Source organism: Ammospiza nelsoni, chromosome 3, assembly GCF_027579445.1.
Source record: "Ammospiza nelsoni isolate bAmmNel1 chromosome 3, bAmmNel1.pri, whole genome shotgun sequence".
NCBI classification, from domain to species: Eukaryota; Metazoa; Chordata; class Aves; order Passeriformes; family Passerellidae; genus Ammospiza; species Ammospiza nelsoni.
Genome location: NC_080635.1, coordinates 47,971,071 through 47,998,298, shown reverse-complemented (window position 1 = coordinate 47,998,298; position 27,228 = coordinate 47,971,071). Strand labels below are relative to the sequence as shown.

Here is a 27,228-nt window from a genome sequence, read left to right as displayed (position 1 = left end):
AAGTGATACTTTCTGATGAACCTCATAAAAGGAAGATCGGTTTTGTAATCCACAGTTTCAGAAGATCATGATGAAGAGTAGGATACTTGAGGAAAATGTGAGCAATGCTTACCTGGCATGGCGATTTCTTTGTATGTTGTTTGGATTTAGGGAAAGGATTGAAATGTTTTTTGCCTTAGTGTGCTGAGTAGTCTTCTTGGTGGTATGAAGCCATTTCAAGAGTTGCTTTAAGATCTCTCTGAAACTGTTGATTTCATTTATGAATAACTGCTCATCTTTCCCGTTCCATGTATGAAATACAATGCATCTGACTGGATATTATTGGTTGCCTTCAGAAGTCTTTCTGAGGAACATATGGAGTCATTTATTAGAGATACTTTGATATCTTTCTTTTTGTCATTAAAAAATGTGACATACTTCTAACCGTTGACCTCTGTCTCCTCCTATTTTTGTATGTCTGCTGAATCAAATGAACTGTACATGATGAGGATCAATGTTTCTACCTCATAAAACCCATGAGATCTGATCTGTTATGGAAAAGGACTGCACATCTGCAAGGGAAACTTTGTGCAGAACTTTAACGTGTGGGTGGTCTGGTTTCCCTCCTGGAGTTTTCCAAGGTTGCCAAAGTACCTGAGTGTTTTATTGCAAAGGAAAGCTTTATGATGTTTTCTTGTGCTGAAAATGGGAAGTGTTTGTCCCTGAATTTAGAGGTAGAGGGAGGACTAGGGTGAGTTTCATTCTGGGGCAAGAAGGCCATATTAAAGAAACTTGCAAATATGTTTTGCACAAGATTGGCCTAAATCACCCTAATTAGGATGCAGCCCTGGAATGGCTGTATCAGCTCTTGTTCCGCCTGTTGAAGTAAGCAATGATAACATGGAAGTTGGCTGCTGGAAAATAACATCTGCTGTTAGAAAACTTTCTAAAATGCCTGAAGTGTATTTGGTTTGCTTTCTTACAGCAATTGTTTCTATCTGTTAAATGATTAAAAAATTGTTTAGATGCTGGGAAGTGCATTAAGTTTTTTGAAAGATGTAAGCAATCTGCTCAGTACTTCTGAAACTGAGCTGCAGGTTTGTCCCATCAGGTGCTCTTCCTTTCATTCTGAATAGGAAATTAGAGCAGCTGGCAGTGTCTTATCTGATGCAGAGAATTGGTGCTCCAGTAGGTAGAGAGTACAGTAGAGATTTAGTCCTTGTTGTAACAATCCTTAAAGTGTTTGAGCATATGCAGCTTTGGCTTTTGCATTCTTATTTGCTTCTCTTGGTTACTTGCATGTGGTGAGAGAGATTTAAACAGCAGTGAGTTTGGATCAGCAGTGATGCTTCTGTCAAACAGTTGAAGGCCTCCTCCCCTGAAATAAGATTTTTGCTCTTTGCAAGTTACTATTTCTTTGTTATTCATTTTTCTAGTATGGTGTGGCAGAAACTGGGGGGACTTTAGAGTGCAGTTACCAATACTGGTGGTTCTCTAGAAAATGACTACTGTGTGAAGGCAGCAGAAAGCTCTTCTGCTATTAGTGTGCTGGTTGCAGTTGCTTATGAAGTAGGTCAAAGGGGCCTGAAGATAAATCTAACGTGTGTGTCTCATATTTTTGTGTTTCGTAGTTAGGGGATTAGGTAAGAGAGTTACAATAGCAACAAAGAGGCAAGAAACTGTACAGCTTACTGGAGTCCATAGGCCGTGGGCTTTCATGCATGTGCCTAAGGGTCTTACTGCAGATACAAGTAATTTGCCTACAACATAGGGACTGTATCATAATGAAAGCTACTACGTCAGTTAATGTTTCCCAGAAGGAAGAAAAATTTGAACCTTTATTTAGGGAATACCTATTTCAATAAAATGCTGTCACTCTTATACTCTTGAGGTGGGTGAAGAAAGAGGTGGTTGAATTGGCTGTTGCGGGCGAGAGCTCACACCAGGTGCAAGAGGAGATGCTAGGAGACCAAGCTGCAGAGAATGTGGCACTTGCCATTGTGGCAGGTCCTCTCAGGAGGTGTGATACCTTCTTTCCCTTCCCACAGCCTGCTTGCAGTCTTTGTTTACACAAGTGATTTTGCTCACACTGACAGACTTACCTTGAGCACTGTGAGGGTGGTTGTCTCATGGCGACTACTATTTGTGTGTCCTGGTTTGGGCTGGGATAGAGTTAATTTTTTGCTGGTAGTTGATGTAGTGCAGTGTTTTTTGATTTAGTATGAGAATAGTGTTGATAAAACACTGACATTTTATTGTGCTAAGTAGTGCTTAGAATAAGAAAAGAAAAAAGAAATTTTTCAGTTTCTTTTTAATGAAGATGATGGCTGCAATGTAAATATGGGAAGAAGGGGGAAATGAATCTGCAGAATGGTAAAATAATTAAATGCAACAAATAAAGTTATTTGGTGTTTAAGATGTATCCTTTTTGGCTATAGCCACTCAAATATTTCCTCCATAAGAAAGGAAGGCTTTCCATAAATCATGAAGATAAGCTCTGCAGAAATACCTATATCCTTGTGTGAGGAATACATATGCAGTTCTTCATTAAAACATTTTTTTCATACAAAGGGTGATGCCTGTATGATGATCAAAGACAATAAGATTTCATTAAAAGTCATGCTTTGACTTCTGCTACTGTAGACTTCATTTTTTGAATGTAGATGTGCTATTTCAATTCAAAAATACCTAATGACAGTGCCTGACATGTCAAAATGGCTATTGACAAAATAGCAGTTTTAACTTATAGCTATTATTAACTTGCTGCAGAGAGATGTCTGGTTGGAATCAGTCAGTACCTGCTATGTATTTCACTAAAGTATTTGATATTAAGGGTTGTATATGTAACCAAATGGAAATTGGTCCAAATCCATAAGTCAGAAGCAGAATATTTAAGGACTAAAGTATTATTTGTAGACTCTGATAAAACAGCATGCTGCTTTTAAGCTTTCCTTTGCTCCCACTTGGAAACCATTGCTGGTATAAAGTATAACCATGTAAGGAGTACAACTTGATTTGATTGTTTAAATCTGAAGAATAATCTCAGTCTTGCAGAGATAAACTGCTATTTTATATATTTAAATACATGCCTAAGCAGCAGTCACTATTTCACTAGTATGTTTGTGCCATTCAGATTTAGAATACTTGCAAATGCTTAAATATATAAAATTATGCAATTGGGTAGGTCAATATTCAAGATAAAGCTTTTGGTATATATAACTGTCTTTTTCCTGTATATCACCATGCCCCTCAGACTGATGCTGTGGTAATAGAGGAATGCTTTTCTCCTAATAGGTGTAAGATGTACCTCAGCAGTGAAATGACACCTCTGTGTATAGTGCAGTTTTGAAAGGCACATTTTTAGCAGGGTAAAATAATGGCAAAGAGTAGTTGGAGGGGAAAAGCATAGAAATTATTTGAAGGCTGGAAAAAATACCTTGCAATGTGAAACTTTATATTGATTTTGCATAAAGAAGACTGGGATGTAACTGGCTCACAGTGTTCAATTACCTTTGCAGAGAGAAAATTCCAAGGAAATTACAGTATGTGAGAAATTAATAACAGGAAGCAATAGCTGGAAGCTGCAGTCAGATAAATTTGAATTGGAAATAGCAATGATAATGAGATTATGTGGAGAACTGGAGACAATCATAAGATATGTGACAAGAAAAATCTGTTGTGGAGGATCTGTCTCTGACAAGGTCATTATGAGTAGCGTGTTCTTTGTGAAAAGTTACAAGAAACATTTAGGCCTTCATATCCTGTTTGTGTAGAAGCTATGGAAAAACCCCCACATTTCTTAATTAAGGGAGGAGAAAATGTTCTGGGAGGTTATCAAAAATGCAGGACAAAAACATTTCTTGTGGCAAAGACTCAAAGATAGATCTTCTCTAAAAAATAAAATGCAAATGTTCTGGCAAATGCTAGAGTTCTAATACTCAGCACTCCAAAAATCAGTCATTTTAATGCAACCTCATTGTGGCTCTTTAGTTTTGAAAAAAAATCTTAGTTATCTTTGTCAAAATAGTCTTAAGCTGTTTGAGAAGGATCAATGGCTTTGCTTTTGCCTTCAAAATGGCAACTCTCATGAAAGAAGGAGTATTATGTAAATGCTTTGAAAGACCCTGCAGGTGGGAGAAGAGGGGAGTAATTTGGAAGTAAAATTTCCTTACCTGTTGTACATGACTGTGATATGAGAATAACTTTTTCTGGCCTTTGGGGGGGAGAGAAGTCTGATTTCAGGAAAGAATCTGAACTTTATGCAATATTTTTGGCCTTGTTTGTTCACTCTGTGTATTTTGTCCAAGGGTTATTTATACTCTGTGTGCTTGAGCTGGATACTCGTCCCTTTGCAAAAATAAGGGGTTTCTGTGGGGCTTGGTATTATGAACAATTGTGGATAGTAGTGTTCATAAAACAGCTTTAAAGAAGTTGCTGGTGTGGGAGTCAGAGCAGAGCTCATGGGCTCTGGCAGACGTTGTTAGCATAAGATCTACAGAGATGTCATGGAAGAGTTCCTCAAGAGAGCTCTGAAAAAGCTGAGCAAATATTCACTGAGTGAGGTTTTTTTAAATGAGAATGGTTTCCTATCTGTTCTTTTATTGGCAAGATTCATCCCTTTTGACTGCAAGGGAGGAAGAAATATTGCAGGCACAACATGTCTGGGGAGAAATGTGGGCAAGGAATGGTGATTCACTGAGCCTGAAGCTGATGGAGCTGAGCTGGGCTTTGCAGATAAGGGCAGAGAGGGGAAGAGGGCTGGGGGGGAGGCTGGCAGAGGTGCTGCAGAGCACAACCAGCAAGTGAGGGTTGTCTTTGGGCACACCAACCAGCCAGGTCTGCAGCGGACAGCAGCCATGGAGCAGGACTGTCCCAGAAGTGGAGCCAAGTGAGCACTGAAACAAACATTGCTGCTCCTGGGAAATTCTTGTACATGCCAGGGCCAAGATTTGCTTCTGCTTTTCTTGGATCTCTGTCTTGAGCTTCTCATAGAAAACAGCAAGAGAGTTGGCATTGCACTGAATTGGGACTTTGACCTCCTGGAAAAGGGGAGTTGAAAATCCAAAACCAAAGCATGTGAATTCTTGTGGTTTAAGAGCAGATGTCCAGTTTAATATCATATAACTTCCCAAATCACTATATATTTTCATCCAAATCTAAACCAGTACCAAATGCTATTGTTAGAGTCAGTGCCCTGTTTCTGAATTGGCCTTCCATTACTTGAGTTCTCTTCAGATGGTCTGCAGTCAGTCTTTTCTTGTAATGGTAGCTGAGTCTTTTATACTTATGTTCTTAGTGTTTTGAGCAACAGGACTAAAATTACTGAGTGATGATTCTTTCCTTAGTCTTAAGATATTGAGAGAAGTAGGCAACTAGCCTTCTCTCACAACTGAATGATCCAAGCTTCTCTTCCTCAGTGTTTCAGTTAATTTTAGGGCTTTGTGCTTCAGGAGTAACATGTATGCCTGGCGTTACCAGTGTTAGCTGGTCATGTGCCAGGAGATAGCTGTTTTGCTTTAGTCTGGGGTCACCAAACAAGCTAATTTTCTATATATAGAGTGGTTTTAGAAAAACAAACATACTTGTTCATACTTGTGCAAGTACTGTTAAGTCAGATGTGAGAGCTAACAATTTGGAAAGAAAGGTTTTGCCATTCTCTGCCTTGTGTGTAACAAGGCAGAGAAATTATTTTCCCAAACTTAGTGATGATAGTTATTTCTCACAAAAACACCCAAAAAGAAATGATATGATGTTTCTTTACGGCTTTATATGGAAGTTAATGATGCTCTGTAGTGCTTGATCATCTCATTTGAATATGTGTGCTCTGGTTACAGTGAGCATCAACCAGCTTTTCAAATGTTCACTCTATTTATTTTGAAACTGATATTTGCAACTCTGAAGAAAAAAAAAAATCCCTTAAAACTGGGGTTGGGTTTACCACGGCTGTTACATATTGTGATATTGTTGTCTGAATATTTTGTTGTGCACTTTGTGAGGTATTTACAGAGCAGTTGCAGATCAAAAAATGCAAATCCTCACTCTCATAACCCAGCATTTATTTTCATAAAGCTGGAGATATAAGAGGATCACCAGTTTATCAGCCCAAGAAAATTTGCAAGAAAAAGCTGGAGGAAAGAAAGGCATAAATGTCTTCATTTAAATAATGGAATACCACAAATGAGGCTGGATTTAGTTTCATTTATTGGACAGTGTAAAGACAACAAAAGAAGCTAATGGCCTCAGGCTGTGCAAAGGAAAGTATTTACATGGACAGTGCTGGAAGGCTTCTTGCTTTCAGGCTCTTCTTGATGAGATCTGTACCTCTGTCTCAGCTCTTGTTTGTGAACAAATACTTGTGGGAAAGCATGCAGCTCTGGTGTAAAAATCTTCTGGTATATTTTGTCAGACATTAGAAAGGAGAATTTTTTTTTCTAAGGAAAAATAGACATGGTTCCTAAGCTCCTCTGCGAGGCACAACAGCCTGAGACATCTCTGTGAGTATGGCCTCGGGAAGAGCAGGGATGTCATGATGTAAACATTGCATAGCAAGTGTCATCCAGGTTAGCACAACTAAAGAGTCTGTTATGATCTGTTAATAAAATAATCAGTGTAGAAGATGTCTGGGTATTTTATCACAGTTGGACTAGTGGGTCATGAAGGTCATGAGGCCTTTATGATGGAAGCAGTTGATCATGAAGGTCTTTTCTGTATTGAATGACTTGTCTGCACCAGCAGCTAAAATCCACACCTCCTAAAGGAAGCCTCCTGTAGGTCAACTCCAGCCTGTAAGTTGCCTCTGAGACATACATCAAATAAAATTTGGGAAGTTGACACAAGAGCTGGGCTTACAGAGAAACACAAATTGTCATGGGCGATATTAGAAAGAAACTTCAGACTATTTCTGTGTCATTGCACCAGAACTTTCTGTGTATCAATATCCTCATGTCAGGTACAAAACAGTATCTGGAAATATTGGGCAAAAAAGAGCTCTTAATTACATGTGTTTTTCAAGCTTATAGATTTACTTGAGAGGCCAAGGACAAAGAGAATGTTAATCTATCTTCTAAAGTCAAGTCATTAAATTGGGAACAAATTAGCACATCGTCTGTGTGCTCAAGACTTTGAGGATAAACAACTACCTAAATTCAGAATATATGAAATAGTAACAGCATGACTTCTACATCTCACTGCAGTATATCCTTGTGATCACATTCCACTTTTAATTTGCACACAACTTTTCCTAAGGACTTACTCAGAACTTGGATTATGCTTTTAGCATCCTGTGATTCTGACATTCAACAATGATGAGTTCACATAGTTAAATTTTCAGTACTTAAAATAACAAAACAAAGCCACTAAAATAAAAAAAAACAAATTGCAAGCCCTAAACCAAAACATCTGTTAATTGAATTCGGATGTCTTGTTTGGAGAACATTCAATTAAGCACAAGAAAGGAGAAATTTTAGTTCAGTGAAAAGGTGAGGTTTTAATTTCTTTATTTCTTATTGTAAAATTGTGTTTCTCGTGTGTCCTGAAAGCTATCTGGGTAGCACAGTATCAAGATTTTGTTTGTATTTTCTTACTTTACTTTTTTTCTGCTTACTCAAAAGCCAGGTTGTTTTCAGCTCTAATTTCCATGTCAAGCTTCAGAGTCAGTCAGTTTCAAAATAGGTATTTTGTTTTTACAAGTTTTCATAAATTTGAGATTTTAGAAGGAAAGTGTTCAATTGTGTCTTTTGATTGTAGAAAATAATTTCATCTCTAAAAACTGAGTTTGACCTTGTTTTTAACATTACTCAATGCCAGAAATGGTATTGGCAATATGAAAATAATGGTTTAGCTGGAAGTGAATAAAAGTGGGTGTTTATTTGTAATAGTGCCATGTGAAGCTGCAGGTGCACAATAGTTGAAATATTGGTGGTGCTTCCCTCACTGTTTCCATGAAAAGTCATCACTTTTTTCTGTGAAAAGTTGTCACATGGGAAGATCACTGAGAGCAGGAGGTCTCCTGTGACCACCTGGGCAGTCTGATATGCCATCAGGACTGCTGCCAAGGAGTAAGGAAGTAAAATCAGTAGAGAGGCTGGAGAATGGGTGCAGGACACTGTTGCATCAGTGATGCAGGAAGCCAGGCTCCCCTTGGCTTCATCAGGTGCCAGTGTGAGAGCAGTCCCAAGAGAGGCAGAGAGCAGGAGGATGGGAAATGAAAGCCTCCCACTGGCAGCCCCAGTGATTGCAAACGGAGCGCTCCCTTTCTTCCAGACCTGGAAGGGAAGATGTTTCTGCCAGTTTTCTGGAAACTTCAGCTGCACAATTGGCACCAATCTGTAGTTCAGGCAGGATGTTTGTTTGCCTTGAGTTGTTGGAAGAATGATTTATTGACTGTTCCATAAGCCCAGCAGCCACTGTGTGCATGGATTGCATGCTTCCTGATGCATCCGTACCTTGGCTTGTCCTGAAGGATCTTCCTCAGAATAGTTGCTGCTGTGGCTGCCCATGTGGCTGCTCCAAACATGAGGTGGCAACAGGTCTGAGAGTTATTACACAACCATGATGCCTCTGTGTGAGACAGAGATCCCTGAAGGCATCTCTGAGCATGGGGAACATTGTTTTCCATGGCGGCCTTGCAAAAGGGTCCCATGTGGCCAGGCTTGCAGAACTCTGCTGTGGGACTGCCACCCAGGGCTCTGTGGGGTTTGGCTCCTGCAGACCTTTGGGAGGAGAGCCCGACAGCTCAGCTGGAGACTCTACTTCTGGTGTGGAACAGGGAGGCAGGTCAAGTGTTGATGGGACTGTGAGGATGAATTGATGCCCGCTTGCCGCAGGTTGTTTGCTGGCCATGATGGGCAGCAAGAGGCTGTTTGGAGGTTTAGGTCTGGTTTGTATTGCAACAGAAGGCTGTCAGTCTTAGATATTGCATGGTTGGAGTTGTGGTTTGGGGCTTCTCTTTATTGTTATTTCATTAGAACTGCATTCCTAGCAGTTGAAGAAGGTGCAAAATTGTCACGATTCAAGTGTTCACTGGAAATGTAACTGGAGGACGGAATTTACTGAGAGATCGAGTTAGCTGGCCTTCTGTTTAATTTTGCAAAATCTCAGATGCCGTTGAGTTAGTAGTGAATTGTTCAACTTTGGCTTTGAATGTTCTCTCTCCCTCTTGTTGCTGATCAGATGAATTATTAAATCAAAGGGTCTTTGGGAAGAAGCACATCAGCAGCACTAGCACAGGTCTCCTACTGTATGGCACAGGATGCTCTTATGAATCAAGAAGTATTATTTTTTAAAGTATTTTGCAGAGTAGGGATTTCTTGTAAAGTGAAGGCAGGAGCTTAAAAGTGTGAATTTGAGTTTTTCTAAAAGCAGCAGTAGGAAGAGAAAGCAAACAGGTTTCAGTGCAAGCAAAAAGAAAATCTCAAAGCAGCTTGTAATCCCTGTGTCTCCTCCACACTGCAAGACTTAAACAGAAGTCTCTGAAGTGAGCAGCTTCTCAGGATTCCTACTTTCAAAATGCATGGTTTCAATTCAGAGCTGCTACAAATGAAAATGTAGTCAGGAACTGTATCTCGGTGAATTATTTAATATATTTCATATATTCATACATTTTAGTTTTGGACTGTCCAAAGATGCATTTGCTGATTTGGTCATTAATTCAAGTTTAAAAACACAATTGTTTCTAGTGTCCCACAGTTTGCTATCAGCCATAAAAACGTTACTGTTCAAGTGCTTTACACAAAGTGTGGAGAAGCCGGAGGGTGAATGCTGTGTGCTGGGAATAACAGATTTGATGCAACTGTTCAGCACATGGAGGTTGTGCTGAAAGCCACTCCTGCAGTGTCAGATGTGGCACTTCCCATGTGGTGCTGCTCAAGAAGGGAAAGTGGCACCGCTGAGGAGCCTCTCTGGCTGGTCACTGTGACTGGGTGAGGTGACTGGAGGCTGCTGCCAGCGTGTCACCAGGCTGCAGAGTGGCACTGGCAGCCCAGTGATACAGGTGCTGTGTTTGCACCCAGGGACAGCTCAGGGCGGGTTTGGGGAAGACAGAGTCATGGGCGTGTGCTGGTTGTGATGGTCTCAGGGGAGGCTGAGGGCAGTGAGAGTTTGAAATAGGGTCTGGTTGCTGGGTGGTTGTGTTTCAGGGTGTGCTAGAGTGCAATAATGCCATTATAATCAGAAACCTAGTAGTGTTATAGAAGTAATTTTTCATTACTGTGTTTAACCTTCAGTTTCCTTAGGAGATATTCTTTATTGATGAGAATGCTGAGCATATGACTATAATATTTTTCATACATTGTGGTGCTACAGCTATTATGGCATATGTGCATGTTAAGGAAGATGTCTATTAAGGATCAGTACTCTGGTTTTGAGCAATATCTGTTTTAGGGCTTAGCAAGGGGAGATGTAACATTTTGATTATATTTGCAGATGATGCTGAAGCAAAGATATTGTAAGGGCAGAGACATATTTCAGAATAATGTAGAAGTAATACATTGACAGTAAATAACAGGTCAGTTGTGGAAAAAAATACGGAATTGCCATAGTTGGGGAAAATTAGTTAAAATGCCAAAATTGCATAATGTTCTGGGTCCTAAATGGCATACTAAGAATGGAAGTCAAGTAAAAAACCAGATTGTATGCCAGATTACAAGGAAGCAAAAAAGACTATAATTTTAACTGTGTGAAAACAGTGTTATGTTAAATGTGAAGATACTCTTCCATTTGTAACAGCAAAAAAACTTCTAATCACTGAAGACATCCTAGCTGTGTTTCTGATATTTTTTACTGCCTTTATGAGTTTCCTGAAAAGTGTGAACTGCCTTCACTTACTTGTGTACTGAAAACCATTTTTGAGATTGTAAAATGCCTGTTTCTCTGTGATCATTTTAACAGAAACTGTAGTTCATCCAGGATATTGCTCAGCAACTGGGAGGAGTAAAACTGCTCTCCCCTTTGTGATCTTGGAGTGACTAAATTGTTCCTAGTTCTACTGTGAAATCACATTTCCCAGCGTTCCCTAACTACTACTAACATACATTGCTGTCCTGTTCTATCAGGGTGAAGTCACTGCTGACTAGCAATGTTGAAGTTGTAGAAACTTCAGAGTTGTCTTTTGTGTTGTACACTTACAGATGTATGGGTTTGGAAAGGGTACCTCGATTGCCCAGTATTTTTGTGTTAATATTGTCAGAATACTGTACAAGAAGTAAAGTGTCAGAAAAGTCCACCTTGTAACAGCTCAGGTTTCTGCAGAAAATCCCTCTTTCCTTCAGAGGAGAAACTATTCCGTGTAACCAAAACTTAAGTAGCTGAAAATTTCCAATTATTTCAGGACTGTCTTCCAGCAGAAATTCTTCTGAATGTTCATGTGGGTTCTGATAATTTGAGAATCTGTTCTGCAGAACAGCTGAGAAATTAGCATCAGGAATAAGTAGCTAGGTAAATGGTGCGTTTTGTTAGTTTTCTATTTCTGGATTGTGGGTGTTGTTTTTGGCGTTTTTTTGTGATTTGTATTTAGAGCACCATTATCTAATGTGATGAACCTATTTGCTTCTGGTGCATCATCAATGCGGCCTTAGCCCGGCAATGGTACCTGTGTTGGCCAATGAATAGGGTTGGCTGTGCTGAATCCACAACTTTGAGAAACAACTATGGAAGTCCAAAACCTTTTTAGACACTGTTCATCTTAATATTTGTTTTCTTTTTCACTTGTGCTAAAAGAGGAAAGGGATCCACCTGATGCTGGAATGTTTTACTCCATGTTTCTTGGCACTGATGTGCACTGCCCTTTTCCTCTGCTGTCTCCCAGAGTAGCTTTGAATGTGTTTACATTTAAATGTGTCCAAATTACACATCCAGAGAAGATGAACACACTTGATGAAAGGTCTAGAGAAAGTCCTATGAGGAGCATCTAAGGAAACTGGCATTGTTTAGCTTGGTGACTTTATCACTTTTCACCTGAAAGAAGGTTGTAGCAAGCTGGGGGTGTTACGTCTCTTCTAAGTAACAAGTAGCAAGACAAGAGGAAGTGGCCTTAAATTTTGCCAGGATTGGATATTAGAAAGAATTTCTCCACTGGAACAGGCTGCCCAGGGGAGTGGTTGAGTCACCATCCCTGGCAGTATTTAGAAGATGTGTAGATGTGGTGTCTAGGGACATGGTTTAGTGGTGTACTTGGCAGTACTGAGTTAATGGCTAGACTTAATGATCTGAGAGGTCTTTTCCAACCAAGTGGTTCTGTGATTGTGCAGTCTCAACCAAGGTTTGTGACTCCTGGGACATTGGCAGTTGTGAACAGTCTCAGACTCTGTAGATGTTTAACTTAAAGGAAATGATCCTGCTCTTGCTGGTAGGACTCCCAGATTTAGCAGTGATGGTGGAAGAGGTTGAGGACATGGCCTGGTCCCTTGAAGAATGCTGGCATTTTGCATGAGGTCTAGGCTTTTCCTGGGATATGTGTACCTGCAGTAGCCCAGGAGGATGCAGCACAAGACTGAGACTTGGCAATGTCAGTGATGAGGTGAAACATATCCATGTTTCTGCTTGTTTGTTTTTTTTTCTTCTCTTGGTGAATTCATAAGGGATGACCTCTGTTAGTTAATAGCTTTCAGGTGTTGTACTTAAAATTTGACTAAGCATTCAGCAAGTGCCATGAGAATACATGGTGAAAATGGATTCTGTCATTCATCTGCATTATAAAAAGGGAGAATATCATCAAAGCTATAGTTTGTTGAGTACAGAAAGAAGCATAAGGCTCTGAAATTTTCTCCTTAACTGAAGGTGGCAGGAGTATGCTTACCCTGCTGGCATCCTTCCCAGGCCAAGCAGAAATGCAATAGCTTAATATGACATGATGAAGCAATGCAAAGTTCCCTTTCATCCAGTCAAGATTATATGTAGAATATGATTCCATTATAATAAAGACACACTTCTAAAATAGCAGCTGATATAGAAGGAGAGGAACAATGAACAAACCAAACCCAGAAAGATGTATGAGCACAAAGCTGGTTTTCCTAGTTTGGCTGTCAAACTCTAGAGTTTTTGGTTTTATTAAGGGGGGTGGGATGATGGTATGTCTGTTTTGTGCTGTGATTCATGTACCAGGTCATTTGTTTTAAAAAGAAAACAAAAGTGACACAACCACCCTGATTTCAACTCAGGATGATGTGTAGGATTCTGTCTTGCTGTAAAATTGTTTTATATATGCCTCATAAAGCTGCATATGCAAAATCCTGTTTGTGCTCACTCAATGCATGTTCCAGCTGATGGCACTCTATTTATGCCTCTTTCTTTAAGTTTCCGTGACCTAAAATGGCACTATATTACAGGGTTCCTTTGGAGCTAAATGCATTGCTTGTTTACGTGCCAATGAAAGAGTCAAAAGTGTATGAGTTTATAAAGTCCTGGACTTAAATAAATGACTAAACTTTTGGGGATGTTGGAAACTTCATGTGTTGTAGTTAATAGCGAAGTTAGTGAGTGCTGGGTCCTACATGAGTGTGTCAGAAGGCTGTATCCTCTTTCCAAAGAGGTGCTAATCTTACAGTTCTGTCCTGCAGGCATTGCTGGTGCAGACCTTATTATAAAATATCAGCTCCTCTCATGTCTTTCCAGGAGCTATTACTAGTTACTATTACAAAAGTAACCCATCACAGGACTTTTATAATGGTTCACTTCTATTACTCTTACAAAATACATCAACAATGATTTGTATTTAAGGATGACTGTAGACAAAATTGCTATCTAGAGATGTTTGAAGTGATGACATTGTTTTGTCTCATTTAAGGGAGGATGGCAAAGAGGGAAGGAAAGCTGCCTGGCATGGGAGTAGGAGCTCTGGGCCCAGTCAAGTCATTTGAAGCGCTTTATTGCTTGTGCCTTGGCTGTGAACTCAAATATCAGCCTGAGTAAATACACTGGTGTCTTCTGAAATACAACTATGGGTAATCCCAGTGCCCTGGCATTTTGTCAAGTCTTCCACCTCAGTTTTTACCTTCTTAAGGTTCCATACTCAGCTTTCTAATTTTCAATAATTTAGGCTAGTATATTTTCCATGTCTTTATCTGTTTGTTCCAATTTTATTAAAAAATACTTTTATTAAAAAGTATTTGAAAAGGCAGCTAGGGGAATTACTTTGTTTCTTAGAGTTTGACAAAAATAAATTCTAGAGGACTCTCGATTGTTAAATAATGTAATACAGTGGAAATTGCTGTGGGAAACGAGAAGAAAACAGTGGAGACCTCTTAAACAGCTTGTGTGAAGCTGCAGTGGCAGCAGAGAGGAGGTATTTTCACAGCTGTATTTTGTTTGGAGTTGGGGGAGCTGAGGAGCTGACACTGGCTGACCATAGCATGAGAGCTGCCGATAGCGGATCCATAAGGATGTCAAGACTTGGAACAAAATGACTTGTGGTAGGAAGTCTGAGATGAATTTTTGAGGTCTAAAGAGGAAAGTAATGCCACAAAAGTCCTGACACGTGTCCCAAAGCCTGGAGTGTTGTCAGGCCAAAAGACACGGAAGCCCAGAGCAAATTGCCACAACTTTGCTGAGAGGGTATTTCATGTTCATGTCAGGGTGGGAAATTGCTGTGGCAGTGCAGTGGATGTGCCCTTTTAGAGTGCAGAGGTTGTGTTCAGATGGAGACAAATTTGGTGTTGGCATTATACTGATTGAGTGTTTTGTTGTTTTTTTTTAAAGAATCTCTTTCCCACAGGAGCCTATTCCAAGGGTAGAGTTCCTTATTTTTCAGGAAGTACCTCCATCTTTGAATCAGAGGTCAGGATAAATTGGAGAAGTGTTAAATTCTCTGTGAAAAACTAATGCGAGGACTGTAGGCACCATCATAGCTGTTTGTGTGCCCTTATGGCTTTTACACTGCAGACCATTGTTTCTATGTCTGGTTCCTTAATTTTTAAGTACCTGGCTTTAAACCACAAGAATTAAAAAACCCCAGACCAACAAAGAACCCGGTAGAAAATAGAAAAAAGTTCACCAAACAAAACCTGTGAGCACTGAACACTTGAATACATGAAATGAGATTTGACTTTGTTTTTGCAGTGCTTGTGTGGACACATTTCCTGAGTGAAGGCTGCATCCTAGATGGGACTTACTTAGCAGAAGTCAGTTTTGCAATCTACTGTTGCCTGGGGAACTCAATAATTTAATTTCAGAGTTACTTGCTACCAATTACAGGAATACTTAAAGAACCTCATCTGTAAAGGGACAGAAATCCCATGTGAAGAAAGGCAAAGCCATAAGAAAATTAATGAGAGCGATCTGGATGTTCTTGCCATGTAAAAATGCTTTTACTTAAGGAAACACAACTTGGAAGTATGAACTGATCTGTAATTGTATGTAAGTTTGTATTTAAGCTTCTAAAGCACAGAAAATCACAACTCTAACTTTGTAATAGGGGAGAGGATGTTTCTTGTGTTATATTTGTATATGATTTTTTTGTATTCTTATTGCATCCTTGGAGATACAAATGAGAGGACACATTTAATGGTTAATATTCTAAATATATACTATATAAATAGTAGTTAATAATAACCTTTTCCTAGTATCACAGTGGCTGTTGACAGATAGGTTTAAACAGTAGCCTGGCTTAGCTCTAGAGGGTCTTCAATATTTTTTTAATGTAATACAATATAAACAACTCTTTAGATTAGATTTCTCTAGGTAGATTTCCCTATTTTTTTTTTGTCATCTTTCAGAGAAATGTATAATCTAGTGCAAAATAAAGAACAAAAGATTGCATTTTTCATGTATCTGAACATTGATTTCAGTATGCTGCAATTTCTTTACTCTCTATCTCAGCCAAACTCAATGGAAAATTGTAGAAATTAAATATTTGTGCTGAAATTACCCTGTGAAATGTAGAATAACACCACTCTGCCTGCTGTATGATTAGAACAAGAAGCCTATTCTCACCTTTCAGCAAAAATTAAAAAGCATTGTCATAAAGTTCTGGCATTAGAAAATAATTTTTACTCTTAAACTGAAGGTTGACAAGCATGTCCTTAAAACGCTGCACCATACATATAATACAATAGTATATCTGTTATATAATAGTATATATACATAATAGTGTATCTATCATAAATAATATAATAGTCGATCTAATTTATACTCGTCTGTAGGATGTGACAATGTGAGTACCTTTGCTAGCACTTTTGAAACAATTTAATGTTGTATAGGAATCTCCAAACCACTGAAGCAAAGCAGTGGTTGTTGCTTATATATATTTATATATTTAGCCAGCTATATGTAGGTATAGTAAAAAAAAAAAACTTTAATCCCTGTGTATGTTGAGAAGTTGAATTTAGATGATGACTACTGTATTGTCATAGTCTACATGGCACAGATGTTTTTAATATATTTTAGGATGTTTCTTGTAAGAAACATTGTCTGCAGGAGGCCTGGTGAGTGGCAGTTAGAGCTCTATTAAACTGCCACATCTTAGTGGTGACATCCTGATGTGGTTCTCCAAGCTAAATAAAACACAGGAAAATGATATAAAAAGAAAGAGCACGCCTAGGTAATTGTTACCAGTAGTGTATGTTTGCAACTCAGAGTTCATGAGTGCGGTCAAAGCATCCGAGAGTAGTCCTAAGTAAACAGTCATTCCAGTGAGTGCAAATACATTTTAGATCCTCCTAGTTGCCTTCAGCAAGTTTGAGCTCCTCTCAGTTAGGTTAGGAGTATATATATTGAGTGCAAGTGTTTCCAGGATAGCTAGAGAGCACAAGAAAAATAAAACAGATTTGAAGACCTGTGCAGAGGCTGATGACATCTGGTCTGCTTCTGTAGTTTTGTGGCACTGCTACAAGTGAAGTTACCTTTTCCACCTAACGATGTCAATGCAGAACCTGCCATTGCTGACACTTTCACAATGCTCCTTTAGTCATTGGAGAGCTGAAGGCAGCAAGAATTAATCAATACATCTGAAAACTTGTCTTCTAAAGGTCTTCACTCAAATTTTTGAAAATTGAAGATACAAAATGCTTACCAAAAAATGGGTAGCCAAACTTTTGCTGTTTCAAATTGTTACATGTTTGTATTTGCTGCTGGATATGTTGAGTTGATGAAACTCATGAAGGCTCTGTAGTGTCTTTCACACAGGTAAGCCTGGTTGATGCATAGTTGGTCCTCAGATGCAATAATGATGACACCATTAGATTTTGAAGAGCAAAACAATTAATTCCTTTTTTTTCCATAGGGCATCCTGCCAAATGTTTACAAATCAATCTATCATCCACTCATACAAAAATGGGTAGAAATCTTATTTAAGATCATGAGAAATGAGGCTAAAGGCAGAAAAGGTAATATTTCTAGACATAAATGATAAAGTTTGTGCTGGAGTCTTGCATTGCTTTGTAGAGGAAAAAAGTACTTCCCAAAATACTGACTTTCAAGTCACCTATTAAGCTACCTTTTAAGTTACCTTTTAAGCTACCAAAGTCCATGTAACAAAATGATTCTTCTCAGTAAAGGCTGAAATCTAAAGTGGAAGTTATGTATTGCAAGGGTTTGGAATGGCAAGAATGGGGTTAATCCTCTAATTTTACAGTTGCAGGAGATAAAAGGGTGCTGAAATAGAAAGGCAGGTTTAAATCTAGTGCAATTCACTTTGCTTGCTAAATCTCATCCCCTGTTTTTGAACGTGCGATTTCTCTACAGAAATTCTTAAAATACAAAACTCCTTCACTGAGAAGTCTTTGTGTCACACAAATGCATGTTTGAGACTGGGGTAGGGAGGAGTTAAAATGTCTCCATGAATAGAAGCTGGGTAGTGTGAAAAATGAGTAGTTTGGCCAAAGCATTTATAGTAATGGAAAATATTTCTATTAAATCATGTTGAAATCTCAAAAGCCATCTGAAGCTGTAGTATTTTTTAAAGTAGAGATTAATAAAATTTTATGCTAATGCGTCATAAAAAAGAAATAGCTCATTTAGGTACATTATGTTCCTTATCTGACCTACTTATATGCTCCATTTTGCAGTTATAGGCGTCTTAACAGACTTGGCAAGAAACGCTACTTCTAATTTTGTGTCACTTAAGACATTGGAGGGTGGGAAGTTAATAATGGTTAAACAATTTGTAATTTTTTTTCTTTTTTAATTCTGTATTCAGGAAAGAAAGCAATACAAAGATAGCTGCTTCTTACATAGAGTACTCTTGCTTTTCAGGAGGTATATAAGTAGAGTATATATAAGAAGAGTTTTAGAGTGGTTCTCCTGTGGCACAAAAAACTGGTTAGGGGGAAAAGGAGACAGACTTGTAAAAAGGCTCTTTATAAAAAAATTTCATTTGTACTTCTTAAAATCAGATACTTAAAGAACCTGAATTATGGAGAAAGTGAAAAACAGACTTACAGCTCAGTCTTGTCAGGCTACCTCATATGGGGGGTCCATTTTCCTCAATGCAGCAGCCTCTGTAAAGACGTGTGACAAAATCATAGCAACTAGATGACTCAGATGTTGCGAGAAGCACACGCAAGGAAAACTCATTTGGCTTCAGCACAATAAAAATATAAATAATTCTTTAGAGATCTATGTGACCAATTTTCTGTGAAGCGTGTTCATTTTTTCTCTGCTAGGAAGGTGCTGCTGGGGTCAGACCACAGACCTAGGCAGCTTCTCGGAAATGTGCCTCCAGGGACAGGAACTTCAAACCAAACACCCAACAAACCACTCCTTCTGGATAGCATTTGCAGTGTAGTACTTAATAATACTAATAATAGTAATAAAAGTCTTCCTTGAATAACTGGTGACTTGCCAGCTGGATGTTTTCCAAAATTCATTGACTTGCTGTTTGCCAAGATTGCCTGTGCAGGCGGAAAGGACAGAAATATGTCTGCAAAAATGCAGCAGACAGGAGTAAAGCTTGCAAGTTGGGTTAAGTTTAAATAATAAAACTCTTGTCTCTGGAAAAACATCATGTGAAAGAGCAGAGCTGATGTCTGGCACTGATGTAAGAGGAAACTCTTGACTGGTATCATCTGAGAAGGTGTCTGGTCAGATACAGATTCCCTGGAGTTTGTAGCCTGAATGGCAGAGTGAAGTGAGACTGAGAGGCCTTGCACTTGACAAGGTCTTCACTGAACCTTCATCATTATGTACTATGTCCCTCCCTCAGCCTCAGTGTCATCACTTTGCAAAGGGGAGCCTTGTGAAGGCAAGGTTCAGCTGTGGAGTTGCAGTCCTGTAGCTCAGCTGTGCAGAGAGAGGGAGGTCTCCTGTGCTGGCTGTGCTGCTCCCTGTGTGGCAGAATGTGTGTGCTGAAAGGGGAAGGATTGTGGCCATGCCAACATCACTCCCATGGAGTTTCTTCCTCTGCATCATGCATGTATTTCCTCTCTGCTGTGCATGCATTCTGCACAGCTGAGGGGAAAGAAGTTTTCTCTGAAGATATCAAATGGCTTGCAAATATTATTGCAGTTATCTCTCAGGAAGAAAAGGGGAAAATGGAGAAATCCTAAGTCTTAAAAAGTTTCTTCATAGGACAATCAATTAAAATGAACTTCTTACCAAGCTAGTGAAACTATCTCTATACATGCAGCTGGAATAGAATGATCTTCCTGAAAAACTTTCAGAGAGTGCTCAAAGAAATCCAAAGGAAGGGACCTGATTTTCACCTCCCATCGTGGCTTTTTTCTGCAGTTTCCACTTTGTTTCCATTCTGCTTTTATGAAGATGTTGCCCTTTTCCAAGTTGAAATTTGTATGCTTGTTTTTACTGGATTGTATCCTGTATTTTCAGATCATTGCTTTAAAGGGTCAGTATGTTTCTGTTCTCCTCAGAGTTTCAGCAGATTTTAAGTCCCTTCATTTGGTATTGTTATCAGATTTGATACTGGTGCTCTTTAATGCATCTTTCAAGTAATGAATGAGAATATTGAGTAATAGGATGCAGAGGAACACCCAAGGGAAGTTTGCCTGATTAAAAACAAAAAAAAAAAAAAGGAGATAATAATTTAAAAGAAATGTTGCTGAAATAGGACCTGGTTTAATTTGCCTGTTGGTTCTAAAGCAGCATGATAACACCTGGGTCATTCCTGGCAGATGCTTGACTAATTTCCTCTTAGGTATATTCAGTGCTGTCCAGTCTTCATCCCCTGATTGTTGCAACACTTCTCTGTTTCCAGTCTAAGAGTGCTGGGTTTTGACAGCTGATTGCAGAGAATTTTCTTTCAGCCATATTTGACTCATTCAATCCCTGTTAATGCTCAGATAGTTGTTACTGCAGCCTTCTGCAGGCAGATTCCCTGGATGTCATGGAGTCAAGCTTATTTACAATTGTCAGATGTTTCTAACTACTCTCTAACTTGCTGGTTTCTGCACTACTCTGATCGTTTTTGTGTTCAGCCATAATAATTTGACACAGTGTCCATTATTATTCTCACATTGTCCAGCTAAGAAATGAAGTCAGAGACCAGTGTTTATCTGTGTTATTTCAGTGGATGGCAGTTCAGCTGTTGAACTGTGAGCTTTTCCCAACTTGCCCCTTTAAATTTTGAACAGGTTTGTTGGTAGCTGTATAGCTGTAGGTATTCATTGACCACACATCTTGAGAGATTTTTTTTTCCTCAGGAACACCTGTGTGTATTTATAGAACTGACTCTGCATTTTGTTAAGGTAAGCCTTGCTGAGGAATTTAAGAAAAGAATAGAAGTCATTACAAAATATTTGACACATTTTTTGACAGATGGTAAAATAAAAATATTTCAGAAGAAAAAAAAAGGACACCATATTTAATCTGTCCCCGCTTGCTGTGTGTTAAGAGAATGCTGAATTTAAGAACTATCTGAAAAGTAGACTGAAGTTAGCAACAAGTTAATGGGTCTTTGAAGTGCATTTAGTAAAGAGCTGCCAGGCCACAAAGATAGATCACAGTCTTTGTTTACATAGCAAAATGAATTAAAATAAAATTGCAGTAGTTTGGCTTAATGGCACCTTTTTATTTTTTTGGTCATTAGGTTTTCTCTGCAGTGTCTCAGTAGAGCTGTATATGTGCTTTTCCTTGGTGTGCAGGAAAGTACCTGGTGGGGCTGTTTTATTTCTTGATTAAATGTTAATTTTTTCCCCCTTCCTTCCCCCACTATTAATAAAGAAGTTTATTGACAAAACAATTAAATGAAACACCTGTCTGTACATTTTTACATCCACACAATTCAGAGAGGCTCTGTGATTTTGAAGTAACTTTGCCTTCTGCAGTCTCCTTTCTTTGCAAGAGGAGGGCCATCTGATGTATATTATATCCTGTACTGGTTTAGAACCTCATGTTATTCAAACCCTTCATATCTGTATTCCAGTGGTACTTTCATATATAACATATATGCAGAATTGCCAGTAAGTTTTCAAAAACTCTCCTTAAATGTGCCAGTTTCTCTCCTAATTGTGTTAGAAGTAAGAAACTTGTAGGCAATCAAATCTGAATTATATAATGATGAAGTTTCTGGGGTTCAGGTCACTGAGTAATGAAGCAAAATAGGTATTTTTGTCATGCTCCAGCTTTTTTCCTTCATTGTGTGCAATGATGTAGAGTGAATTGAATGTGGACTTGGTGCTGGTTTGGTTTTGTTTTTTGGCTGTAGGTTGGCTTTTGTTGTTGTGGTTAGTTGGTTTTAGTGAATTTATGTTTTTAAAAATAACCAAAATTATTTTGAAGGCAAGAAAAGAAGAAAAAAAATCCATTGTGGAATGCTTTTAAAAATAATGTTTACTTTAACTATTTTGTGGTTAAAAATGGAAATGTTTATAGGAGGATACACTTGCATAGAGGAAACCAGTTGCAGGTATGCAGCTTTTTACATAGGATGGAAGAAATGGCAATAAGTCACTCTGTATTCCAGTGCAGAATGGTCAGTGGGATTTTGCCGTGTTAACGTTCTCTGTCCACCTCTGTGAAAACTTTCCTTTGTGAAAGCTGGTGTGGCTGTGCTACCTCAGCATTAGTAGTGTTTTTTTCTCTTAGGTTTGATTTGAGCTGTGGGCAACATCAATTCTGCTAATCTGCTAGTTTTCAGGTTGTAGTTCCTAACTCCCTTCCTGCCTTTGGACCACAGAGGGCTCCAAGACATGATGACTAAGAAAATCATATTGTTTCAGATGTAGAAATAGTCATGAAAGTTCCAAGTTTGTCCACTGCTTAATTGGAAGGGAAAAAGAATAAAGAAGGAAGCACAGCAGAATTTATCATCTTCTGATAACTCACTGGCACTTCAGTTTATTTTGAAGGTGCAGCTCTTAATGATTAGAGGGGCTTGGTGGGGAAATTATTCTTCAGGGTCTGATTTCCAGACCAGAAGACTCTTCAGGCAACTATTAAGCTGTTCCTTTCCTTTAAACATCAGAGAGTCTAAGGGATTGTTTGCCAGTAGAGGTTGTTGGCACCTGGAAGTTTGAGATGGTGACCAAGTGAAAAGAACAAAGAAGGATTTTCACAAGGCAAATTAAATTTGGCCTTCACTGGATCCCAGCTCCCTTAGGCTGCTGCTTGTGATTCCCTACAAGGGAAAAACTTGCTCCAGAATAATAATCCAAGCTCCTCATTTTCAGTGTTGGCTTTCTCTCCCTATCTTTACACAATTCTTTCTGTGGGATATTGGAATTGTTCAAGTAGAGTCACACTGTTTCAGTTGCAATCAAAGGGTCTTCACTTCATGCCTAAGTCCATTTACTTCTATTCCTGTACTCTACAGTATTTTTTGAAAAGGTGTTTTTTCAGAATTGCAGTTACTTTCATTATCTGTGGTTCTAAACTGTACACAGCAATATTTGTCCTTAATCCTGGTTGACTGACCATCTTTCTCTTTAAACTTGGCTTGCTTCAAGCAAAACCCCCACACTTGAGTGATTCCAAGAAGAAAGGAACATAACCACGAAGTTTCCCCAAAGATTTTGCATACAGCTGATTCACTTAACCTCAAAGATAATGAATTATGGAAAAGCCTGGACTGCCTCCATGTATTCAACATTTTCTATACTAAAGCTGACTCTTTTTTTTTTATCATCTCTGGCAGAGTGTGGAGGAGACATGTTCAGCCAGCCCAAGTGTTTGTGGAATGTGTAATACCACTTGTTTCGAGACTTGATTATTTTGTCTGACTTGTTTTTAATGCCTTAGACTTTTGTCCTATTACAGAAAGGTGGAAAATTTCCTTTTTGCAGAGTAAATACTCCAAGGGGAAAAAACCAAACCAAAACAGAAAAACTAAAATAATCTTGTTAGCAGAAAAGAGCAATGATGCCTTTATTAAAGCTTTATTAAAGGAGTTGGAAGAAGTCATCCTAATAATTTAATGCCATAGGTTGCTTTGGGGCTATGGATAAGGTTCCTAGTGAGGAAAGATGATTCTCTCTTCTATCACTTTACCTTTTCTACCAGAGAGAGCCTCTTTTCTGCTTGTGGCACGTAGTGACATCAATCACATGTTGTCTCTGCCATGGTATATAAAAGCTGTAAAATAATGTTCTGCATCTTAGATGGGAATGGATACCAAAAGCATTGTACCTAATTTAAAATGTTTATTACAATTGCATTAACAAGCCCAAGTCTCTGATTTTTACTGTGCAATGTTCCTACTATGTCAGCTGTTAGTAGCTAGCTGGTAGTTCATGGATTTGCTTTACCTCGTACTTTCCAATGGTTGCAGTTTCTATAATGCTGAATTTTTCTTTTGTTTTTAAACTAACCTAATTTGATATGCATTGTCTGAAAAGTGGCCCTGTGTGTAAAAGTGGCACCATGTTTTAAGCTTTTAAATCTTACAAAACACCCATCCTGGGAGTCATGCTTAATAAGATTTTCATGACCTCTTGTGTTAGAAAGTCATCCTCTTTCCTTCAGGCCTTTTGTATATTTTTCATTACATTTCTGCATGCATTAAGGCTCCTGTATTGTGGCCCATTTTTACAGACAGAGGGGAAGCAAGCTGAGATCTGTAATTCAGTGATCAGTGAGGGCACTGCTGGGCTTCATGGGGTTAAGGAGCTGGCTGGTGTACCTCACAGGCTGCTGCTGCACTCCATTGCAGCTGGATTTGTGGAGTTATTTTAGTGTATTTTGCTTAGTGTATGGTATGAATCATGCAGCAAAGGGTTTTGCTTTTATTACTGAAAAAAAAATAATTCTCAATTAAAACTTGAACCCAAAATAATTCAGAATGTTAAATTGATGTGGCAACCTGTGGATGCTGAGATTGACTCTGGCTCACATACCTGGGGAGCAGAAGGAGGAGCTGTGACATGGGACAGTGGCCAGCTCTGCACTTGGAGTGTGGGGCTCTGGGGGCTGTCTTCAGCTTTCCATCCTCTGCTCATTGTGAGTAATTCTGACCAGGTTTCAAATTGATACTCTGGTTCCTCCTTCACTTGTATTGCCCTGGCAATTAGTTTGTCAGTTTGTAGCTTCTAAATTTGAGCAAGCAACTGCTGTGAAAACAACTGTTCTAAAATATCCTATAATTCTACTGTCTTGTAAGTGGGTACAGTAGTAACTACACTGTGCTGTGAAAAAACATTTTGATTACTGAAATAAAATCTACAAGGCATATGTTCAAAGCTAGAGATATTTCCATGTCATTTTGATAATTTGAAAATTTCCAAGGAAGGAGAATGCAGTCTCCATACTAAGAACATCCATTACTGACACAGAGAGGTGAAATTAGTTATAAGCTCTTTAATTTTATGAAATATCTCAAAAATGTTTCTGTGATATAATTCTGACACTCTTGATGCTGCACTATAAGATGCTGTGTAAACTCCTGACTAGTAATTCCAAGTCCTTCTCTACTGTGAAATTGGCTGTGACAGGTGATTGGTAAAGATAGTTAATACATATGTAATTAATATTTTTATTTAGGTAAGCAAAAATTGCATTTGTTTTGGGGAGACACGAGAAAAAACCTGTTACTCCTATAACCACCTTAACACCAATTTTGAAACTTTAGTTTTGCTAATTTTTTTAAATTAGTAGTTTTTATCTAATGTTTTTGACTTCTCTAGTATATTACCTTCTTTAAACAATAAACATCACTTTTTTTGTTAGGTATCAAAATGAAACAATTTTCCTGACACAATGAGAAAACTGTAAGGAATGTTTTTATCAATGTGTCAACCTTTCTGCTGTCAAATTACAAAGAGGAGAAAGCTGCTGCAAGCTATTAACAGCCTGGTTCTACAGGAAAGTTAAATTCTGAATGAGAAGTTTTCCTTGCTCTTATCCCAGATTAAGTGGGAGGAGAAATGCTTGAAAATGCTTATTTTCAATTCTGTGTCACTGTGTGTGGAGTAGCTACTTTAAGAGAAAACCAGAGTGGCAACTCTTTTAACAGTCTGAGAGCTGAATTTCTTCCCTGGAAATCAGAATCATATCAGAGGGATGGATAAAGAAATTATGCTGAATGTGGGGCATCAGCCATATTATCTATGGCATTAAGTCAAGTCACTGGATTTATTAATGGGTGGGTATTTGTGTCACATGTATAGAGAGATGAGTTTCTGGTATGCTTCAGAAGATGATCTGTGATTTCAGATGACCAAAAAAAAGTTACTGTTCAGGCTTTTTTAGTTGCACAAACTCTTCCAAGATCAAGGAACATACATCTGTAAAGACATGCTTGGGTTATTGAGGCTTCCTTTAGATGAATTGTAAGCCTTTTGACTGAAATTTTCATGGCTTTGTAACATGTGCTGGAAAAGCAGAAAGCAAAATACTTCTGAGAAGTAATTCCAACTTCTTATTACACATAGAAATTCATCATGCTGTGGCAGTGGTGGTGATCTGCAGGCTCTCTCACCCCAAGATGATGTGATCCAGGTGGTGGCTGCCTCTCCCAAGAGTCCAGCAAGGGAATGGTGGCCCTTCCACTTCCAGCCCCCTGCTTTTCCTGCTGAAACCAGCCCCCAGCACTGGTGTGGGTGCTATTGAATATTCCACGCTAAAGCTTCACCTCCTTTTTCTGTAACTGTAACACTCAGACGCAGACACCTCTGGGAGGCAGGTTTTGGCACTTGGCAAAATGAGGGATTTGGCCAGATCGTAAAGAGAAAAGTGCTTTGGTTCTGAATTATGCTTTATCCCACTAGCCTGTGTTTCTGTTGCCTATTCAGTGGCCCAGGAGCTCATAAGCAGAACAAGCTTTTTAAAGTCCTCTTCCGTGTGCCTTTAGGATGTCTAGTAGGTACTTGTAAAAATAATTCTCATACCCCATACTGATGTATGGTTAGAGCAGAGGTATTTGTTCTGTCTTTGATAGGAGCATGACTGAGAGGAGAGGCATGTATGGCCCAAGGGGAAATTTTAGGCTTGCTGCAAGGTTTCATTATCTGCTGGAAGGTGTTGGGAAAGCACGTGATTAATACTTTTGGAGAAGAGTTTGAGAGGGACAGTTGCAGAAGATAGCCTATGTGTGTGGGGGAGTGTGTATTTTATGTATCAGTGTGTGTTTGTAAGTAAGAGGTAAAAAGTCTGAAGTTTTTATTGTAGCTAACAAGGGTGAACTTGTTTATAAACTTTTTTTTTTCTGAAGCTTTTTGTCTGAATTTAGCAAACATCTTGAAAAGGCAGGTGCAATTACCTGAGAATACCACTCTCATTCAATCAGTGCTGTTTAGGAACAAAAAAGTAGCTTGGAGGTTGGGAAAAATACAGTTAAAAGAGAGAGAAGTGAATGCTTGTCAGTTCCATCAGACCAAAATTTGATAAAGGCCTTTGATACTTGATTACTTAAGAAAACTTTTTGAAGTTAACCATGCTCACTTGCTCAAAATGTACAAGGATGCAGCTGGCAATATTTTGTCATACAAATAATCGAATACTGATTGATTAATTAAAGCTGCCTTGGGTAATGTAATTTTTTTTTTTGGTAAAATGGCAATGTGCATCTAATGTATTACAAATGTAGTCAAATAGATTTATTTGTTAATCAAAAATTAAAGCAGAGAGAATTTATTTTCCTTTAATTATTTGACACCACAAAACTTGTGGGATAGAGATGTACTGGTTCCATGAATTGGAAAGTTTGAAAGTTGCATTGGATGGCTTTTGTTTATCTACATCCTTCTTATTTTTATAGGAAATTCCACTTATCTGGATGACCATGGACCACCTCCTCAAAAGGTAGGCTTCTATTATTTTGTATTTGCTTTATCCTTACTTAGTTGGCTTTTGTTTCTGACTCATTGTATGTTTACTCGTGCCAAGCAACTCTGCTGAGTTTACATCAACAGCATGTGGCCTTTCCCACTTTTT

General features: G+C 38.6%; 1 protein-coding gene across 1 annotated transcript in view; it reads left to right on the top strand.

Annotated features, from left to right (window-relative positions):
• The window catches only part of UST (uronyl 2-sulfotransferase), a 152,458-nt gene that overhangs the window by 28,448 nt on the left and 96,782 nt on the right, over positions 1-27,228 (top strand). The window contains exon 2 of the mRNA XM_059468150.1: positions 27,053-27,096. Within this exon, the coding sequence (XP_059324133.1) occupies positions 27,053-27,096 (44 nt within the window). The remainder of the gene's footprint in view (positions 1-27,052; positions 27,097-27,228) is intronic.